The sequence below is a fragment of the Henckelia pumila genome, chromosome 2 (assembly GCF_033568475.1).
Source record: "Henckelia pumila isolate YLH828 chromosome 2, ASM3356847v2, whole genome shotgun sequence".
Taxonomy (NCBI): Eukaryota; Viridiplantae; Streptophyta; class Magnoliopsida; order Lamiales; family Gesneriaceae; genus Henckelia; species Henckelia pumila.
This window is the reverse complement of record NC_133121.1, coordinates 78,961,726-78,977,599: the sequence shown is the minus strand read 5'-3', so window position 1 is coordinate 78,977,599 and position 15,874 is coordinate 78,961,726. Positions and strand designations below refer to the sequence as shown.

General features: G+C 34.0%; 1 protein-coding gene across 3 annotated transcripts; it reads right to left on the bottom strand.

Annotated features, from left to right (window-relative positions):
- Window positions 1-5,715: 5,715 nt before the first annotated feature.
- Window positions 5,716-14,690, bottom strand: LOC140882339 (phenylalanine--tRNA ligase beta subunit, cytoplasmic-like). 3 transcript variants are annotated; one of them, XM_073288285.1, is made up of 19 exons: window positions 14,524-14,690; window positions 14,360-14,415; window positions 14,002-14,102; window positions 13,685-13,814; window positions 13,470-13,585; window positions 12,768-12,834; window positions 12,379-12,420; window positions 12,059-12,100; window positions 11,796-11,872; window positions 11,472-11,598; window positions 11,222-11,389; window positions 9,818-9,946; window positions 9,622-9,723; window positions 9,404-9,538; window positions 7,429-7,503; window positions 6,866-6,973; window positions 6,525-6,620; window positions 6,334-6,417; window positions 5,716-6,106 (listed from the first exon to the last, which is right to left on the bottom strand). In XM_073288285.1, exons 1-19 carry the CDS (start codon window positions 14,579-14,581, stop codon window positions 6,038-6,040), a joined length of 1,782 nt encoding a protein of 593 aa, XP_073144386.1. In that variant the 5' UTR covers window positions 14,582-14,690; the 3' UTR covers window positions 5,716-6,037. The 3 variants fall into 3 exon arrangements, with proteins under 3 accessions (XP_073144386.1, XP_073144387.1, XP_073144388.1); XM_073288286.1 differs by lacking the exon at window positions 9,404-9,538; XM_073288287.1 differs by lacking the exons at window positions 12,768-12,834; window positions 13,470-13,585.
- Between the last annotated feature and the right edge of the window lie 1,184 nt (window positions 14,691-15,874).

Here is a 15,874-nt window from a genome sequence, read left to right as displayed (position 1 = left end):
GAATTTATGAATTCTATTTTTTTTCGAAATCTATGAATTCTATTCAAAACTCCTAAAAATTCATATATAAATAAACTTACAAAATTTAAAAATCTCCAAAAATCTATACCAATTATAAAAGTGGGAACTAAGGTCAAAATTTTACTTTGTATATTGCAACACTATCATTTATTTATACATACTTGAGATATTTGGAAATGATGTTTTTGTAAAATAACTTATTATGATGATGTCAAATTATCAAACTACGTGCATATTAGATAAGGATCCAATTTTCAAGAAGATTGAAATTCTAAAATTCTTTGGTTTTTATTTGTTTATAGATAGATAAATTGGTTTTATTTGTTTGTAGATGAAGTGAAATTAATTTTTCCACAAAAAACTTAATTTGTAAAAGATTGAAATATTGAAATTCTTTTGTTTTACTCACTTGTATATAGGGTGAAGCGGATTTTCTCACAAAAACTTAATTTGTGTTAATTATTTGATGTTAATATCCTTTATTTGACATATATTAGGATTATTTTAAAACAATGAATTAAAGTAACAAAGTCAAATAATTAAATCGTGTGTTACGAGGTTGGTGCCACGAAGAAGGTTTGATAGTTAATTAATTACATTTTACTAAACTGATATGTGCATTATCGGATATAAAAGAGAGATAATTCTAAACAATACTTCGTGAATATTTATTATATATATATATATATATATATATTTATTTATTTATAAAAAATCCAAATAATATTTTCAAAGGCTTATTTTTTTATTAAAATTTAACAATTGAATAATATAGCTTTACTAATTGTTAGAAAATTAAATATCTAAGTTTCGGTGTTTAACAAAACAACTGTGCACATCAACAACAGTAGTAGAAGCCGCGAAACAAAAGCAGAAGCAGAAGAGCTTAACAAGGAATAACAGACAATAAATAGAATGCAGCAGAAAAGAAGAAAGAAAACCGGTTGAAAAACAAATAAAAAAGAACAGCAGAAGCAGAAGAGCTTAAAAGTGAAAAGCAAAAGCAGAAGAAGCATTACAACAGAAACCCTCTTTGAACCAGTTAAAGCTATTACCTAAAGGTCTCTAAGTACACTGAGTAGACTCAGATTTGCGCAGTCACAGTATACCTTCTCACAATGAACTAAAAGACAAGAAAACGATTATTTATCAACGGATGTATTTGAATCAAAGATGACCGTTATCTTGTACATATAAATAGTGACCACAACGTACAGAAGAATTGACCGACTTACAAGAACTCACACCACTTACAAATTAGCAAAGAGCAACTGAACACTTTCAGTTGTTACATACATACAAGAAAAGTTCGACGCTTACATAGAAGATCATATACAGAAGCCGAAGAACACTAGCACACACGTCTAGATTTATCAGATCTCTTAGGATCACTTTGTGTTACGTGTTGAGCTGTACAATTTCTGTAAACTAATAAGTTGAGTGAACTAATCAAAACACTCTTATAAGATCAGTCGAGAACTGATTTGTTGAAGTCTAGGAGTCTCAGTTATAGACAGTAGGATAAGTCCTAGCTGAGGTGGGGTGTTGCAAGAGTTGTAATACTCAAAGTCTTCTAATAGTATCTTCTGGTAGAACCATAAGAAAGGGTGACGTAGGAGCAGTTGAGTCTCCGAACATCCAGAAACAATCTACTGTGTTATTTACTGCTTTCTACTCTCGCTTACCAGTAGAACCAACTGATGCAATCCAATCTCCTAGTTGACATTTTTTCGCACAAATATATTTGTTGGTTGACTCTTGGAGATATAATAGAAAGGAGAGTTCAGTGGCTTACACTACTAAACTCACTAAGAGCAAGTAGCTACTGCCCCTATCGAATCAGCTTCAAGACAATAGTAGCTCACTACTGGTCTATCCTAGCAGCAATAGCATTTAGATCATGACACTAATTTTAACTATTTTTGCTTCTTCGTAAAAACTAGAAATTATAACAATTACTTTATGAAGATGATCTTACAATTAACGAATGCATATTTTTACAAGAGATAGAGATGGACAAAAAGAATACTTCTAGAAAATATATGAACGATTAAGATATTGACATACAAGTAATAAAAGATGATAACAACACAAGAATGTAAATTGGTTATAGTGAAATTATTGCTAGTATTATTAAAAAGAAAGATTTTCAGCAATAAAAAAGAGGTTGTCCAACAAAAAAATCAAAGAATAAAAATATGAAAATACAAATGTTGATGATAACATTATCACAAGAATTGTTATTAATGAAGATGATGGGAATATTACTTCTTTTACAAAGAAGAAAATACAGATGACAAAATAAGAAATCGTGAAAGATATAAAAGTTCAAAATATAAAAGAATGACACAATAATTTAATTTAAATTTTAGAACTTATTTTCTGTATTATATGTTTATTTTTTCATAAATCAATAATAGTAAAATAAGTGATTCGACACTATGTATTATACTTTTTTCTTCTCTTAAATTTATTTTAATAAACTATTATGATATCATTTTATATTATATTTTTTCAATGTCTAGCTAATTTATACAAAATTATAAGATTGATCATTATTATGTTTTCAATATTTAAAAATTAATTTAGATTTTCAACACATAAAATTTTTTTAACAAAAATTATTTTCACGCATTTTATAATATATATTATACACATTATATTATGTTGAATTTACAATTGACTAAAATAACATGAAATCATTAAGTTGCAGCAAATTAATCTTTTTTCAACTTATTTCAGCAAATTAATCTTTTTTCAACTTATTTCTTTACCAACTCTTATCGACAATGAAACTGTGCTCCTATGTGCGTCGCACTTGTCTTTTTCTAGTATTTATAAAATGGCGTAAATCGAAAAAAAAATATTATAAAAATAATCGAGGAGAGTCATGGAATATGATAAATTTTTTAAATATACAAATATCAAATTATAGTTCATAAACATTAATTAAAAAAACAGAAGCTAAAATAAACATCAAAACCTTGATTCTAACTTTTGGTTAAAAAAATATAGAAGTTAGAAGCAAAAACATGTATTCATAAACACCCAAAAACACTTTCACCAAGTTAAAATCTAGGAAGTGCTTCCTGAAAACTCTTTCAAACAATCTCTAAGATTGCAAATTGACTATATATAACGTCTAAAAATTATAGAAGGACAAATATAATAGACTAAAAATGTAATTTTCCATAAAAGAGTTGTATATAAGTTTTAGTTTTCAAAACAAATACCATCTCGTTTTGAACTTTTATATTTATTTTGATATTTTTATTAAGAAATTTATTTTGTGAGATGAGTCCATCCGATTAATATTTATAGTGAAAAATAATATTTGGAAATAGAAAGTAATATTTTATCGTGAGTCGGATCGGATTGGAGATCCCTATCACAAAAATGATTCGAGTTTAATTTTTGTGTTAATAAATTTAGAACCAATCAATATTAGTAAATCCTTTCCACAAAAAGAAAACGAAGGTGCAATTGCCAAAAGTGCATTTAACATATGCGTAATTCAATTTACATGAGGCATAACCCTCGTCAAAAAGTGTGTCCAAATTAAGTTCGTAATTATCACTTGAAATTCATGACTTGTAACTTTATGGAAGATATGCAATGAACTTGGGCATAATAATATAATATGCTTAAAATGCATGTAAAAAAAGGTTGTTGGGTAGTAGTTAAAAATACAGGCTGTGTAGTGTCCTTCACTTGATTGAACTCGTGAGAAGCGGTTACAAACCCATGTGGTACAATTCAAGCATCGGATCGCTGATTGATTATTCTCTTTTATGTGGGCCATAAATTATTATTTATTTTAAATTTTTGAAGCTTAATTTAATAATTGATCCTTTTTTAAAAAAAAACAATTTTTTTTTTTTATAATAATATACTATCGCTTGTGAGTACTATATATGTCCACTTGTCATCAATACAAATTTCACTATATTCAGAAGAGAGATTACAAAGAAAAAGACAAGAAAACGTATATAGCGCCATCTTTCTATCAATCACTCGTCCAAGTCGTCGAATTAGTATGAGTAATTAATTAGAGCAACCAATTAGTATGCATGTGTATTAAAAAAGAAAGAAAGAAAGAAAAAACACAAAATACCCTTAATTTAATAAATTTAGAAATCAATTTTAAGAAAATGGAACAAAAATTGTGGGAACAAAAACTATGGACCGAGAAGCCTCGCTCCTTGCATTTGTTCCCTATAAATAAACATGCACATAGGGCCTCTTCTTATTGCTAGCTTGTTCTTTAAAATCCACCTCTACTCAAATATCTTTTTTACTCACATCACATACATGAATGAAATCGAAATGATCGTCGCTAATCCATCGTGAAAGATGATAAAATGAGCTTTTGCGATAGACTATATATATCAACTTTATAGAATTTTGTTCGTCGATAATTAAAGATCACATTTCTTCCGTATATTTTTCGTGTTTTTCGTGGCGGAGGGCATGCAAGGAGAGTATCAAATGAGAGGCAGTGGTGTGTGCTTTTGTTGACAGAAGATAGAGAGCACAGATGATGAAAATGCATGCAAGCTGTAATAATTCAAATTTTGCATTTCACTCCTTTGTGCTCTCTATACTTCTGTCACCACACTTGAACCCTCTATTTCTCTTCTTCTTTTACCTTTCGTTTCTTTATAAACACAATATTCTCATTTTCTTTATAACACATACAAAACATTTTTCACTATGACGGATTCGAAATTTTGTTTTTATGGCGCAGATGATATATACATGTATTTATATTTTACAACATATGAACCTTCGCGTGCCGTTAAACAAGAAATGTATGTTTTTACTCAAATCATGACTCATGAGAAATTTTTCTTTTTTGGTTTGCTTTTCTCACTAATTTACGCTACAAATAGTTCAAATTTGATGCAAAATGTGGATGGTTTATTTATCCTTTGGTTTAAGCACCCTGACATCCTAAAGCTAAATCTCGGTAATTTAATCCATTTAAAGATATGGACATGGTTGAATATAATATGCAAATGTTTGTGCATGTGCCGTATTATGAGATTGTTTCCTATGCAACTTTTTTAATTTCTTACGTTAAGAATGAATGAGTTATGTTTTTGTTGACCATGTTTTTATGTGTTTCCATGTTCATTTTTTATACAATTGTCCAATATTTATTTGAAACAAAATTTAAATTTGTCGTGGGGAGAAGTTCACCTATGAAAAGTATTATAAGATGACCCACAATTGCACATATATATGATATATATGATTTGTTTTTGATGAAACAATAACGGATATGTCAAGACTTTGAGCTACTTTGCTCCTAAACATTGAGTTGCCCAGGTTAGACTCCTTTGATCGGGTGGACGTTGCAGGCTCTGTAGGTTTGATCAATGACGTTGCATCCTTGCAACATTGAACTTCACCGAGAAAGGTTCAGCAACCTCGGAACCGAAGGTTCAGTCGCTAATCTTGGCACAGATTTTGCAAGGAGTTCGGTTGATGCAGGACAGTGAGATTCTTTATATTAAAGTTGGAGCAGATTTTGGAGAAACCATTGAAAGACTATGTGTTGGATTGTGCCTTGCTGTTGCCTGCTGGTATCATCAGATCATACTGAAATATACTTATTGAACATCTTTTTCTTGTTTGTTACTTATTGAACCAGGATAGAAGGAACTTCTGGATCTATTGTTAGGCCAAAAGTACGGTTTTCAAATTTCTGTTCTTAATTTAGACTACACAAATTCGATGAACTTGAATTTTGAAATCAAATTCATCCAAGTACAATGATCCAAGCACAAGAGAGTTTAATTTTCAACAATATTACAAATCCACTTTATCAATGACTTGTATTAAAAGAATGGACGTCATTAAAATTGAAAAAATCCGTGTGAGGCACAACAGTGCAACTATGCAGTAGAGTGACAAAATTGGTGTCTTCGAGTAACGTGTCAAAGATAAATAAGGAAGCCTTGAACTGCAATCATTCTCTCTCTATATATATCTTGTTTTGTTCGATGATGCTCTACAGGAAGCTCTCAATGTCGAGTTCCACAAAAGAGCAGGGGTCCGGAATATCAAAGTTATCCAGCACCTAATGGAATAAAACACAGATGCATGGATTATTCTCCTAATTTGAAAATTTCTTATATATTTGATCATGGTTTCAAAGATACATTTGGTATTGTACCAGCTATGTCAAGCCAGGAAATGTTGGTCAAAAGGAGGTCATATCATGTTTGTTTGAATTCTCATTTATTAAGATTGCATGTATTTAAATAGTGTGCAGTTTCTCTGTGACATGAAAGGGATTTTATGTACCTGTGGATGGACGATGCCAAAAGTGCCTATTTGTTTTCCTTTGTAAATGACGGTTGCTTGTCTACCTGGAAGAAACTCAGGCTCCTGGCAGCATGGATACAGTAAACTATCAGATTTTCGTTTCCTTGAAGAATCCATACAATGCTCAACAATCAACATTGTCAAAATAGAAACAGAAGGCAGTAACATACCTCTGAACTTTGTATATAATATCCTGTTTTGTCCCCAGGGATTACAAAAGGAGTTCCAATAACTTCCATGATTCTATCCACAAGACCATGTATCAGCTGAGAAAAACCAACGCAGAAAAATTTAGTCAAGCATTGGTGGATCCTCAAACCTAGACTGATCGATGGAAACAGATAGTTATCTGAACAATTAACAAAGACAAAGATTGACAAAACTTGGACCATTTTCATAATATTCACAAAAAACCCATGGAGCTCAGATGAAAGCAAAATAACGTTCTTTCCAAAACATCCCAGCTCCAAAGACAGGTATTAAATAAAACAGAATGTTGTGGAGTAGGTACCTCAAATCCGGATGTAGATCCGCAATATAAAGCTGCAAGATAACGGCGATTTGATGCACCGACATCTTTTGTTTCATTAAGCAGCACCACGTCACCCACTTCAAAAATCTAAATTGAAAGGAAACGTGGATATAGTTTAAAAACAGAAAATGCAATGTTGTAAAATGAAAAGAGAAAGCAATATGACCCAAAACTCCATAACACATGAAAGATAACAATAATAACCTCAAACATGCACAATAGCAAAAATAAAATGCTTAGATGAGTCAGATTTAAAAAGATCCCGTCTCAACAAGCTTAATGCAAGCGTCTAGAGTAACAAGATATTATGGAGTCATCATATCAAATCTATCCTAGTTCTTAAAATTCCAAAACTTCTGTGCTGAAAATGCTCTCCAAACTCCATATGCATTGTATTAGCAAGATACAAATGCAAACAGCCTTTTTATGTCTGTGCTTATCCCATTATAAAAAAGCAAGAAGTCTCATAATTATGTTGTGATAAAGCAAATTTGTCAGCGAATTATAGACATGATAATGAATATGGTATGTGATTCAATGACCTTTATTGGTTTTGGATGGTCTTTATTGTGCCCAACTGTTTTCAATATGCCAGGCATAAGGCTGGTACGGACAACCTGCAAAATTTAGGAAACATGTGTAAATCAACTAAGATGCAAATTGATCCTTGGGAGGATGATCCATCATGGACAAATTCACACGAGGCCTGGCGGTATATCATCCCCAATACAATAAATCAGACACAGAACAAATTGTAAAAGGCGCAAGGCGCACTAAGGCGCCAAGGTGTCCGGAGCCTGAAGCGCACGCCTTATCGAGCAAGGCACACAATTAATTTTTTAGAAAATATATTTATTTACTACTTTTACACGACAAAATACTATTACATGATAACTAAGCTAAACATAAATATATCTGTCCACTACTTTTATATGGCAAAAATGTTATTATTAATGTTTTAGAAAAATATATAACTTACAGTAATTTTATGGCAAAAAATAGATTTTTAGTACGGTAGTAATCAAGGGAATCTTTCATTGTTGACAGATTTCTGAGTTACTTTTATTTTTCTGATCTAGATTGTTGAGATTTTATTTTTAGTAGGTTGCATTAAAGGATATGCTATTGTAGGGATGGTAGCAGCACGGGTTTGGCCAAACCCAGGACCCGCCCCACCAAGAAGAAACCGGACCCGAGACCCGCCCCACCTCGTCTTTAGCCTCACCCCACTCCAAAACCCGTCGGGTCCAATCCGGGTTGGACCCGCAAACTGACAAAAAGGTGAAAATAAAATCTTGAAGGAAATATTAAATATTTTACGGTAACAATTACATCAAGGCCCAAGGGTGGGGGGAAAATAACAGGCAACTTGACCAACAAAAAATGGCATTCAAATTTAGTGATGGTAAATAAAAACAAAATGGGATTCAGTGATTCACAAGCTTGTTCTTTTTAGTGGTAGTTTAGTTACTGCGGGGACATTGACAAGTATTCAAGAAAATGAAAATATGACTGTCAGTACTACCTCAAAGCGAAAATTCAAGAAGATGAAAAATCAACAGTATAATTTTTGTTTGAGGGACTGAGGGAGAGACAACATGAAATGGGATGAAAAAGCAACAGTAAATAATTTGTGCTCGAGGACTTGGGGAGAGGGACGGCGTAAAATGGGTTTGGGTCCTTGGTAAATGGGGATTTGGGGCATACAGGCATCTCACCATTTAATATTTGTTATTAATATAATATATAAAAAAATATATTATTATTATTATTATTATTATTATTATAGATACATGGCGGGTTTATTGAAACCCAATACCCGCCCGGATCCGCCTCTAAACCTGTTGACTGGGTCTAAACCCGCCCCGCAACCTGTTTGACCGGGTTTAGATCCTAGTTAATGGCTGCTATTTATCTATATATGTAATTTTCGAATATTTTAGGAAATAAACCCTCAATTAAAATTTTAAAAACAAGGGAAAATATACACCTTTCCTCATGCGTGTTTAAGGGCGACAGAAAAAAGCTTCCCAAGAGAACCTAGGTGTGCGCCTGGGCTCCACTCAGTAAAGCCTGCACCCAGGCGCAACGTCTCGCCTTAATGCGAGAGATGCTTGCCTTTCACAACTAGGAGTCAGATGACGATTTTCTCACAAAAAAACACACAAGGCCATCAAGGACAATTGCTATTGAAAATTTAAAACACCAAACGACGTCAGTGGAATGTTTATGACATCTACAGAAAACAGGATGGGGCAGAATATGCTCTTAATAATTAGAAAGAGTTGACACTGATCAAGCATACAGTGTGCATGCAGCTCAAATTAAAATATAACTGATATTTTGAAACTTTTTAACAGAAAGCATATAATATTAAGATTGGATAAATAAGAAATGCAGAAGTAATTACATATTAAGTGACAAATAATCATGTGGTGAATGAGTAGATGTTAATAAACAATATCCATCTAATTTAAATGATCAGCTAAGACCATATGCATGGCAGAAGAAACAAACCTCAAAATCAGCGGAACGGGGATTTCCATTTATTGCTGCTGTTGCCTTGTCGTCTTTACGGTTAAGCATGGAAAAATTTTCTTTATACGAGCATAATATCCATGTTAACACCTCTGTATAACCAACCATTGCAATCTAAAAGGGAATATCACCAGTTTGGATCAAAGCAAGTAACTCCAAATGAAAAACAATAAGATCGTGCAATGCAGCAGGCCTACCTCTGTTCGAATAAGATCACTGAACTGATTCAATGACTGTGGCTTCAAAGATGGCAGCTTCATCTTTGGAATTTCATTGTAACCATAAGCAATTGCAACATCCTTAAAGAGGGAAGAGGGTAACATCACACATAATTAAGAACCCAGGCAAGGAAAATGAACTTCTGTAAGAGACAAATAACATCAGAGCCAATACCTCAGCCACATCACAAGGATGAAGAATATCACTTCTGGTCGGAGGTACAGATATAGTGAAGATGGTTTGTTTCTCTTTCGATACAGAGTGCTCAGCATGTAGTTGCATTTTATTCAACAAACCTGCCACCTGACGTTCAATTCGAGAATATATTAGTAGGCAATATTTTATTCCATTCAGAGGTTCCTAAAGTATACATGCAAGGTTCTAAAAAGTAAAAAACGCTAGTCAATAGGCGGGCATAGGGGTGCAATCGAGTCGAGTCGAGCCGAGTATCATACTACTCGAGCTCGAGCTCGACTCGTATTTGACTACTCGAACTCGAGCTCGAGCTCGATCGAGTAATTATTTTTGTACTCGAGCTCGAGCTCGAAAAATAAATAAATAAATATATATAAATAAATAATATATGAATAAATAAATAAATAAATATAATATTATATATATTATATTTATATATTTATATTATATTATATTTATATATTTATATTATATTATATATATATATACATGATATATGTGATCGAGTAGCTCGCGAGCTGCTCGATCACATACATTGAAAGCTCGAGCTCGATGTGTGTTCGAGGTACTCGAGCTCGGTTTGTCGAGCTCGGTCAAACCGAGCTCGAGTCGAGTTTTGACCGAGCTACTCGTGAGCTGCTCACGAGTAGCTCAGCTCGTTTGCACCCCTAGGCGGGCAGCCACCCACCGCCTAGAGCCTAGGTGCCTAATCGGCCGCCTAGACGGTGCCTAGGCAGTTTTTTTAAAAAATATATAAATATTTTATAATATCTAAAATGAGTCAAAATATGCATAAATATGTTCAACTTTTTCATTAATATTTTTTCAATCATGCTTATTAATGTGCATAAAATTTTTAAATGGATATATTTCAACAAGAATATACATAACTTCGTTCAACTATTTTTTTAAAAAAAATTTATCAATCCGCCTAGGCGGGTTTTGAGGCGCCTAGGCACGGCCCAGACCACCTAGGCGGCCGATTTTTCCAGCACTGCCCAGAGCCACCGATTAAAAATCGAGGCGATGGGTCAGGGGCCACCACCTAGGCGCCAATTTATAGAACAGAGTATACTGTGTCGAGTCCATGCTGCAAAATACTTTGGGCATTTATTGAAGAACTTCTTCCATAAGCATTCATCGTGTTTAGTGAATCAACCATAGAGAACGCACTAAGATTACAATGTCTACTGTTATTTTGCTACCTCATGTATGTTTTCCCGCATTTATTTTCTAGTTATGCAGCAAACGCCCACTTTACTAAAGGTCACAAAATTAATTTTAAAGAACAAATTAATAGAAAAAATTAACTTGAAAAAGCTGGATGGCTGCCAATAAGTAAACAGCAAGTATAGAGTATTGATGGTCAGCGTGAAGCAAAACCTTTTCAGCTGGCAATGAAACTCCAACAGCGCTAGTGATGTATGATAAAGGTACAACCATCTGGTACAGTGACAGATCTGGGCATGTGTATGATTTTCCATCAGGGTAAATTACTTCAACTGGCTCAACCTCAAACTTCCTTTCACAATAGACCGAAAACATGGTAACCTGGACAACAAAATGTTAACAGCACGAACACTGAAAAGAAGGATACAGAAACCTAGTGCACAAAGTACATTGAGATGAATACCATTGTGTTCAGAACAATATTTGCTTTAGTCAGGTCTGTGGCCGTACATTCAATAAATACATTCTTTGTCTCCAAACTAATGGCAGATTGCGCACCATTAATAATTGGAGGCAAAGATAAAACAGTTCTGCAGAAAAGAAATAGAGGTCTCACTAGGACATAAAATGAAATTAATTATCAGGTATTCCAATTTGCAAACAAGTTCATGATGTAATTGCACAGCTAAGTCTCTTCTGACGAGGAGGTAAAGTTCAAATTATAAAGCTGACTCCAGATTTTATTGTTTGAATACAATGACTCAGATCATCTGAGCATCAAAATTACCTGCTATGATCATATATAACCGGAAATACTGGTGAATTCTCAATTATATGCAAGAATTTCTTCAGTTTCATATCTGACTGCCGAAAGATGAGGCAAACAATTAGTTACAACCCCTTTGGAGTGGCCAGTCATTGCAGAAAGTAAAATACCAAATTCATTTGATAACCATTACGCTGACAAGCAATGAGCACCGGAGACTCTTGACAGGAACTAGGTGAAAAAGAAAACAAAAAGACCGTGCAAAACACAACCAAGAGAGTTACCTTGTAAAATTCCATTAGCTCATCAGCTCTGAAGTTCTTCGTCTAAGCCATTGCATGTTACAAAAAGTTAGCATCACGTGATCATTGTGAGAAAGAAGAAATTGTTACTGAAGTTAACTTTTAAATAAATTCACAGCCTATGCACCATTTGACGCATTGGCGTATATGCAACCTTTTCTAGAATTTTTATTGGTTAGTTCTAACCACATTGTGTATTTGAAATGTAATATGTTATTAAGATGTGTGATGTAAAGTAGATAATTTTTTATATCAGCCGCTCCATTAAATTATAGCAAAACAGGCTCAACAAAACTTATTACCTGTTTCAGTGGTATGAAGTTTATTTCTGGAGGCGGCAAAGCCTGAAAATTATTCAGACTCAATGCATCAACAATTATTTCTCATAAAGAATAATTCAGCTCTAAGAAAATAGAGTATGAGCTTGTAAGAGACATAAATTGGTGTTAGTTTAGGCAGCAAATTTGCAGGGCATTCAAATGAGGAGATGATAATAATAGGAACAAAAACAGAAATTTAGGTCTATGATTTGGAATTGTAATGAAAATAGATCAGGCATAGACTAAACTCATTCAAGAAGTTTCATACATAAATTAAGTTTAAACAAAGAGCAGACAATCGAGCAATAGTATTTTCGCCAATCAGACAATTCATAGGGCTGTGAATGATGCAAAACGGGATTGGGGCATACTTCATACGTGAAGGGCCCTTTTATTGTATCCAAATCGTGCGTACCAATTGCAACCAAAGTTCTTTTCCTAAACAGATACAGGGACAAAACAGAGAAAATAAAAGGTGAATACCAAAAATACCCATATCTAAAAAAATTACTGAAAATTATGTTCAAGCAATCGTTGGTTCTACTATGGCAATAGTGACGTTCACTTTAAAATAGAGGTAAATGAACAAAGTAAAAATTCATCAGTTCAATAACACTCATCCTTGAATTAAACATTGATAACATTAAGCATATTATGAAATAGATAATTCAATCATGTCACAGGGAGCTTAAACCTCAATAATGCTCCTCAAGCACAAAGACTATTGAATAGTGACTACTAATGGTCTCAATCAAAAACATTATTGCATGATTTATAGCAAATGCAATTCCATTTTCAAGTCTAGGTGGGATAATCTAAACAAGAACGTCAAACACATGAAACAAAGGAATATTTTCAACTGCAGATAAGCTTAATCCTCGTAACAATGCATTTTGACAAAAAGAATGGTGTTGATAGAATCTCCGAATATAAACAGAACTACTACACGAAATAATAACCACTAGCATATATTATTCATTAAAGGTTAGGTATCACCATGTAGGAATCATTTTCTCAATAAAAAATTCAGTCAAAGATATATTGAAAGTTAATCAGAGATCTGACAACATTACCGGCAGATATTTTGATGAAGTCTATCTTGAAGATCTATAAAACTATTATATCTAGCTTCATCAAATATAACACCTCTTAAAACAGCACATACAACATATGGTCGAACCTGAGATGTCTGCAACAAAAGAAAATCACAACTGGAGCAATGGCAAAAAATAACTGCAGACTAACTAGTAATACTATTATACTATATTTGTTTTGGCAATTTGCATACCTCTGTTTTCACATGCATTTTGAGCATAGATTCTGAACTGATGTTTGCGACATTATATGTAGGTATTGGATCAAGCCCATTGAATATGCGGAGGGCTTGTGCCAACCCTTCAAGACAAAGCAAATCATATCTGCCATTCAATTCAGGAGAAAAAATGGCACAAGTATGAACCTTTTCATCCAGAGAGTAAACAATTAGATTTCGCATAAAACATTTCAATGGCCAAAAAATTTCATTCAAATTCTGAAAACTATCATATATCACTTTAATGATTGCTTATCCAGCAGCTCGCTGATAAATTTAATTGACAATCGTACCTATTGGCCGGAACTTCGATTTTGTAAATCACTTCTTCATCTTCAGAAGAGACTTCTTCTGCCAAATGCTTCTCTTTCCGTATAATTGCTTTCTCCGTTGTCTGTTTAGACAAATACAAATCAAAATCACAAAAGCCACTACCCCATCGGCAAAAAAACACTTCAACCAAAATGTTGTCATGTACTGTATGCAAATAAATAGTATATAAAACGTTAACAAGAACCAATCTTAAAAGTACAAATTTTACGTGACAATGCTGTTCATCAGCAGTCAACGCCAACCTCAAATTTCCTACATTTCACTAACTGCCGATCAATATCTTACAAAATGAAGCAACGCTTCATGAACTATACGTACCACGTCATCGAGCTCAATCCCGAATTTGAAACATAAATCCTCAAACTCTTCCTCAGCTGCGAGCATCAAAGCGAAAATACACAATAATCAGCTAAACCAAGTGTCCGCACACATATATCAGTCAATTCACACGCATATACAGAGAGACCGACGTAGTTACTTACTGTAAGTTCGTCCAAGGGCTTGGAAGAGACGATCTCTGCCTACGCTAACCGTAGGCATGGTGGATTGCGGCGGTGTTGTTGATGGGGGACAACGTGCGGCGGCTGTGCGGCGGCGGTGTTGATGGGGAACAGATTATTGCTTGCGGGTTTAAAAGTAATGGGCCTGATAATGGACCCAATGGATCTAAATTAATGGGTTTGAGTTACTTACTAACCCAGCCCAAGTCATTTGGATTATCTATACAATATTATCTATACAATATTATAATGGTTAGACCAAATTACCCCTACTATTATTCACTAAAAATAGCATATCATTACCCCACTTTCTCACATTCTTCCCCATGTTTTTTTTTTAACCACCTCTTTTTTAAAAATGAGAAATAAACCACGTTAATATATATATATATATATATATATATATATATATATACAATTTTGCTATTCTGCCCACTCACCGTGCCCACCTAATGTGCCCACCATGAGGTGTCACTCAACTATTGGACGCACAATTCATCACATCCAATAGTTGAGTGTCACCTCATGGTGGGCACATTAGGTGGGCACGGTGAGTGGGCAGGATAGCAAAATTGTATATATATATATAGAGTTTTGCTATGCTGCCCACCTTCGATGCCCACCTCCATGCCCACCTATGAGGTGTCAATCATCCAATGGATGAGATGAATCATATACAAATGGTTCATCCAATGGATGAATGTCACCTCATAGGTGGGCATGGAGGTGGGCACCGAAGGTGGGCAGCATAGCAAAACTCTATATATATATATATATATATATATATATATATATATATATATATACAATTTTGCTATCCTGCCCACTCACCGTGCCCACCTAATGTGCCCACCATGAGGTGACACTAAACTATTGGATGTGATGAATTGTGCGTCCAATAGTTGAGTGACACCTCATGGTGGGCACATTAGATGGGCACGGTGAGTGGGCAGGATAGCAAAATTGTATATATATATATATATATATATATATATATTATATATATATATATATATATATATATATATATATATATATATAGTTGTGTTCCCCTGGGAAACTTGGGCGCCAGCCTATGTGGCGCCCAAGTGTGTATTATTTTTTTTTTAAATTGCCACGTGGGCTGCCTTTTTTCATTTCTCCTAACAGGCTTCCTCTTCTCAGATCCCTAAATACATCGCGATCCCATTTTCTCCTCTTCTCACGTCTGCAAATGGAATCCCCGATGCCGCCCATCTCCGCCGTGGAACAACCACATCTCCGCCATCGCTAAGGTTCTTCTTCCTCTCACATAGGCGATCCCATTTTCTCCTCATCTCACGTCTGCAAATGG

Excerpts from the sequence above, each read along its gene's own strand:
- LOC140882339 (XM_073288285.1), bottom strand. The coding sequence starts at position 14,581 with ATGCCTACGGTTAGCGTAGGCAGAGATCGTCTCTTCCAAGCCCTTGGA. Across the intron at positions 11,873-12,058 it reads AGCTAATGGAATTTTACAAG|TCAGATATGAAACTGAAGAA; the intron begins GTAACTCTCTTG and ends ATCTTTCGGCAG. Across the intron at positions 6,107-6,333 it reads TTGGCATCGTCCATCCACAG|GTGCTGGATAACTTTGATAT; the intron begins GTACATAAAATC and ends TTATTCCATTAG.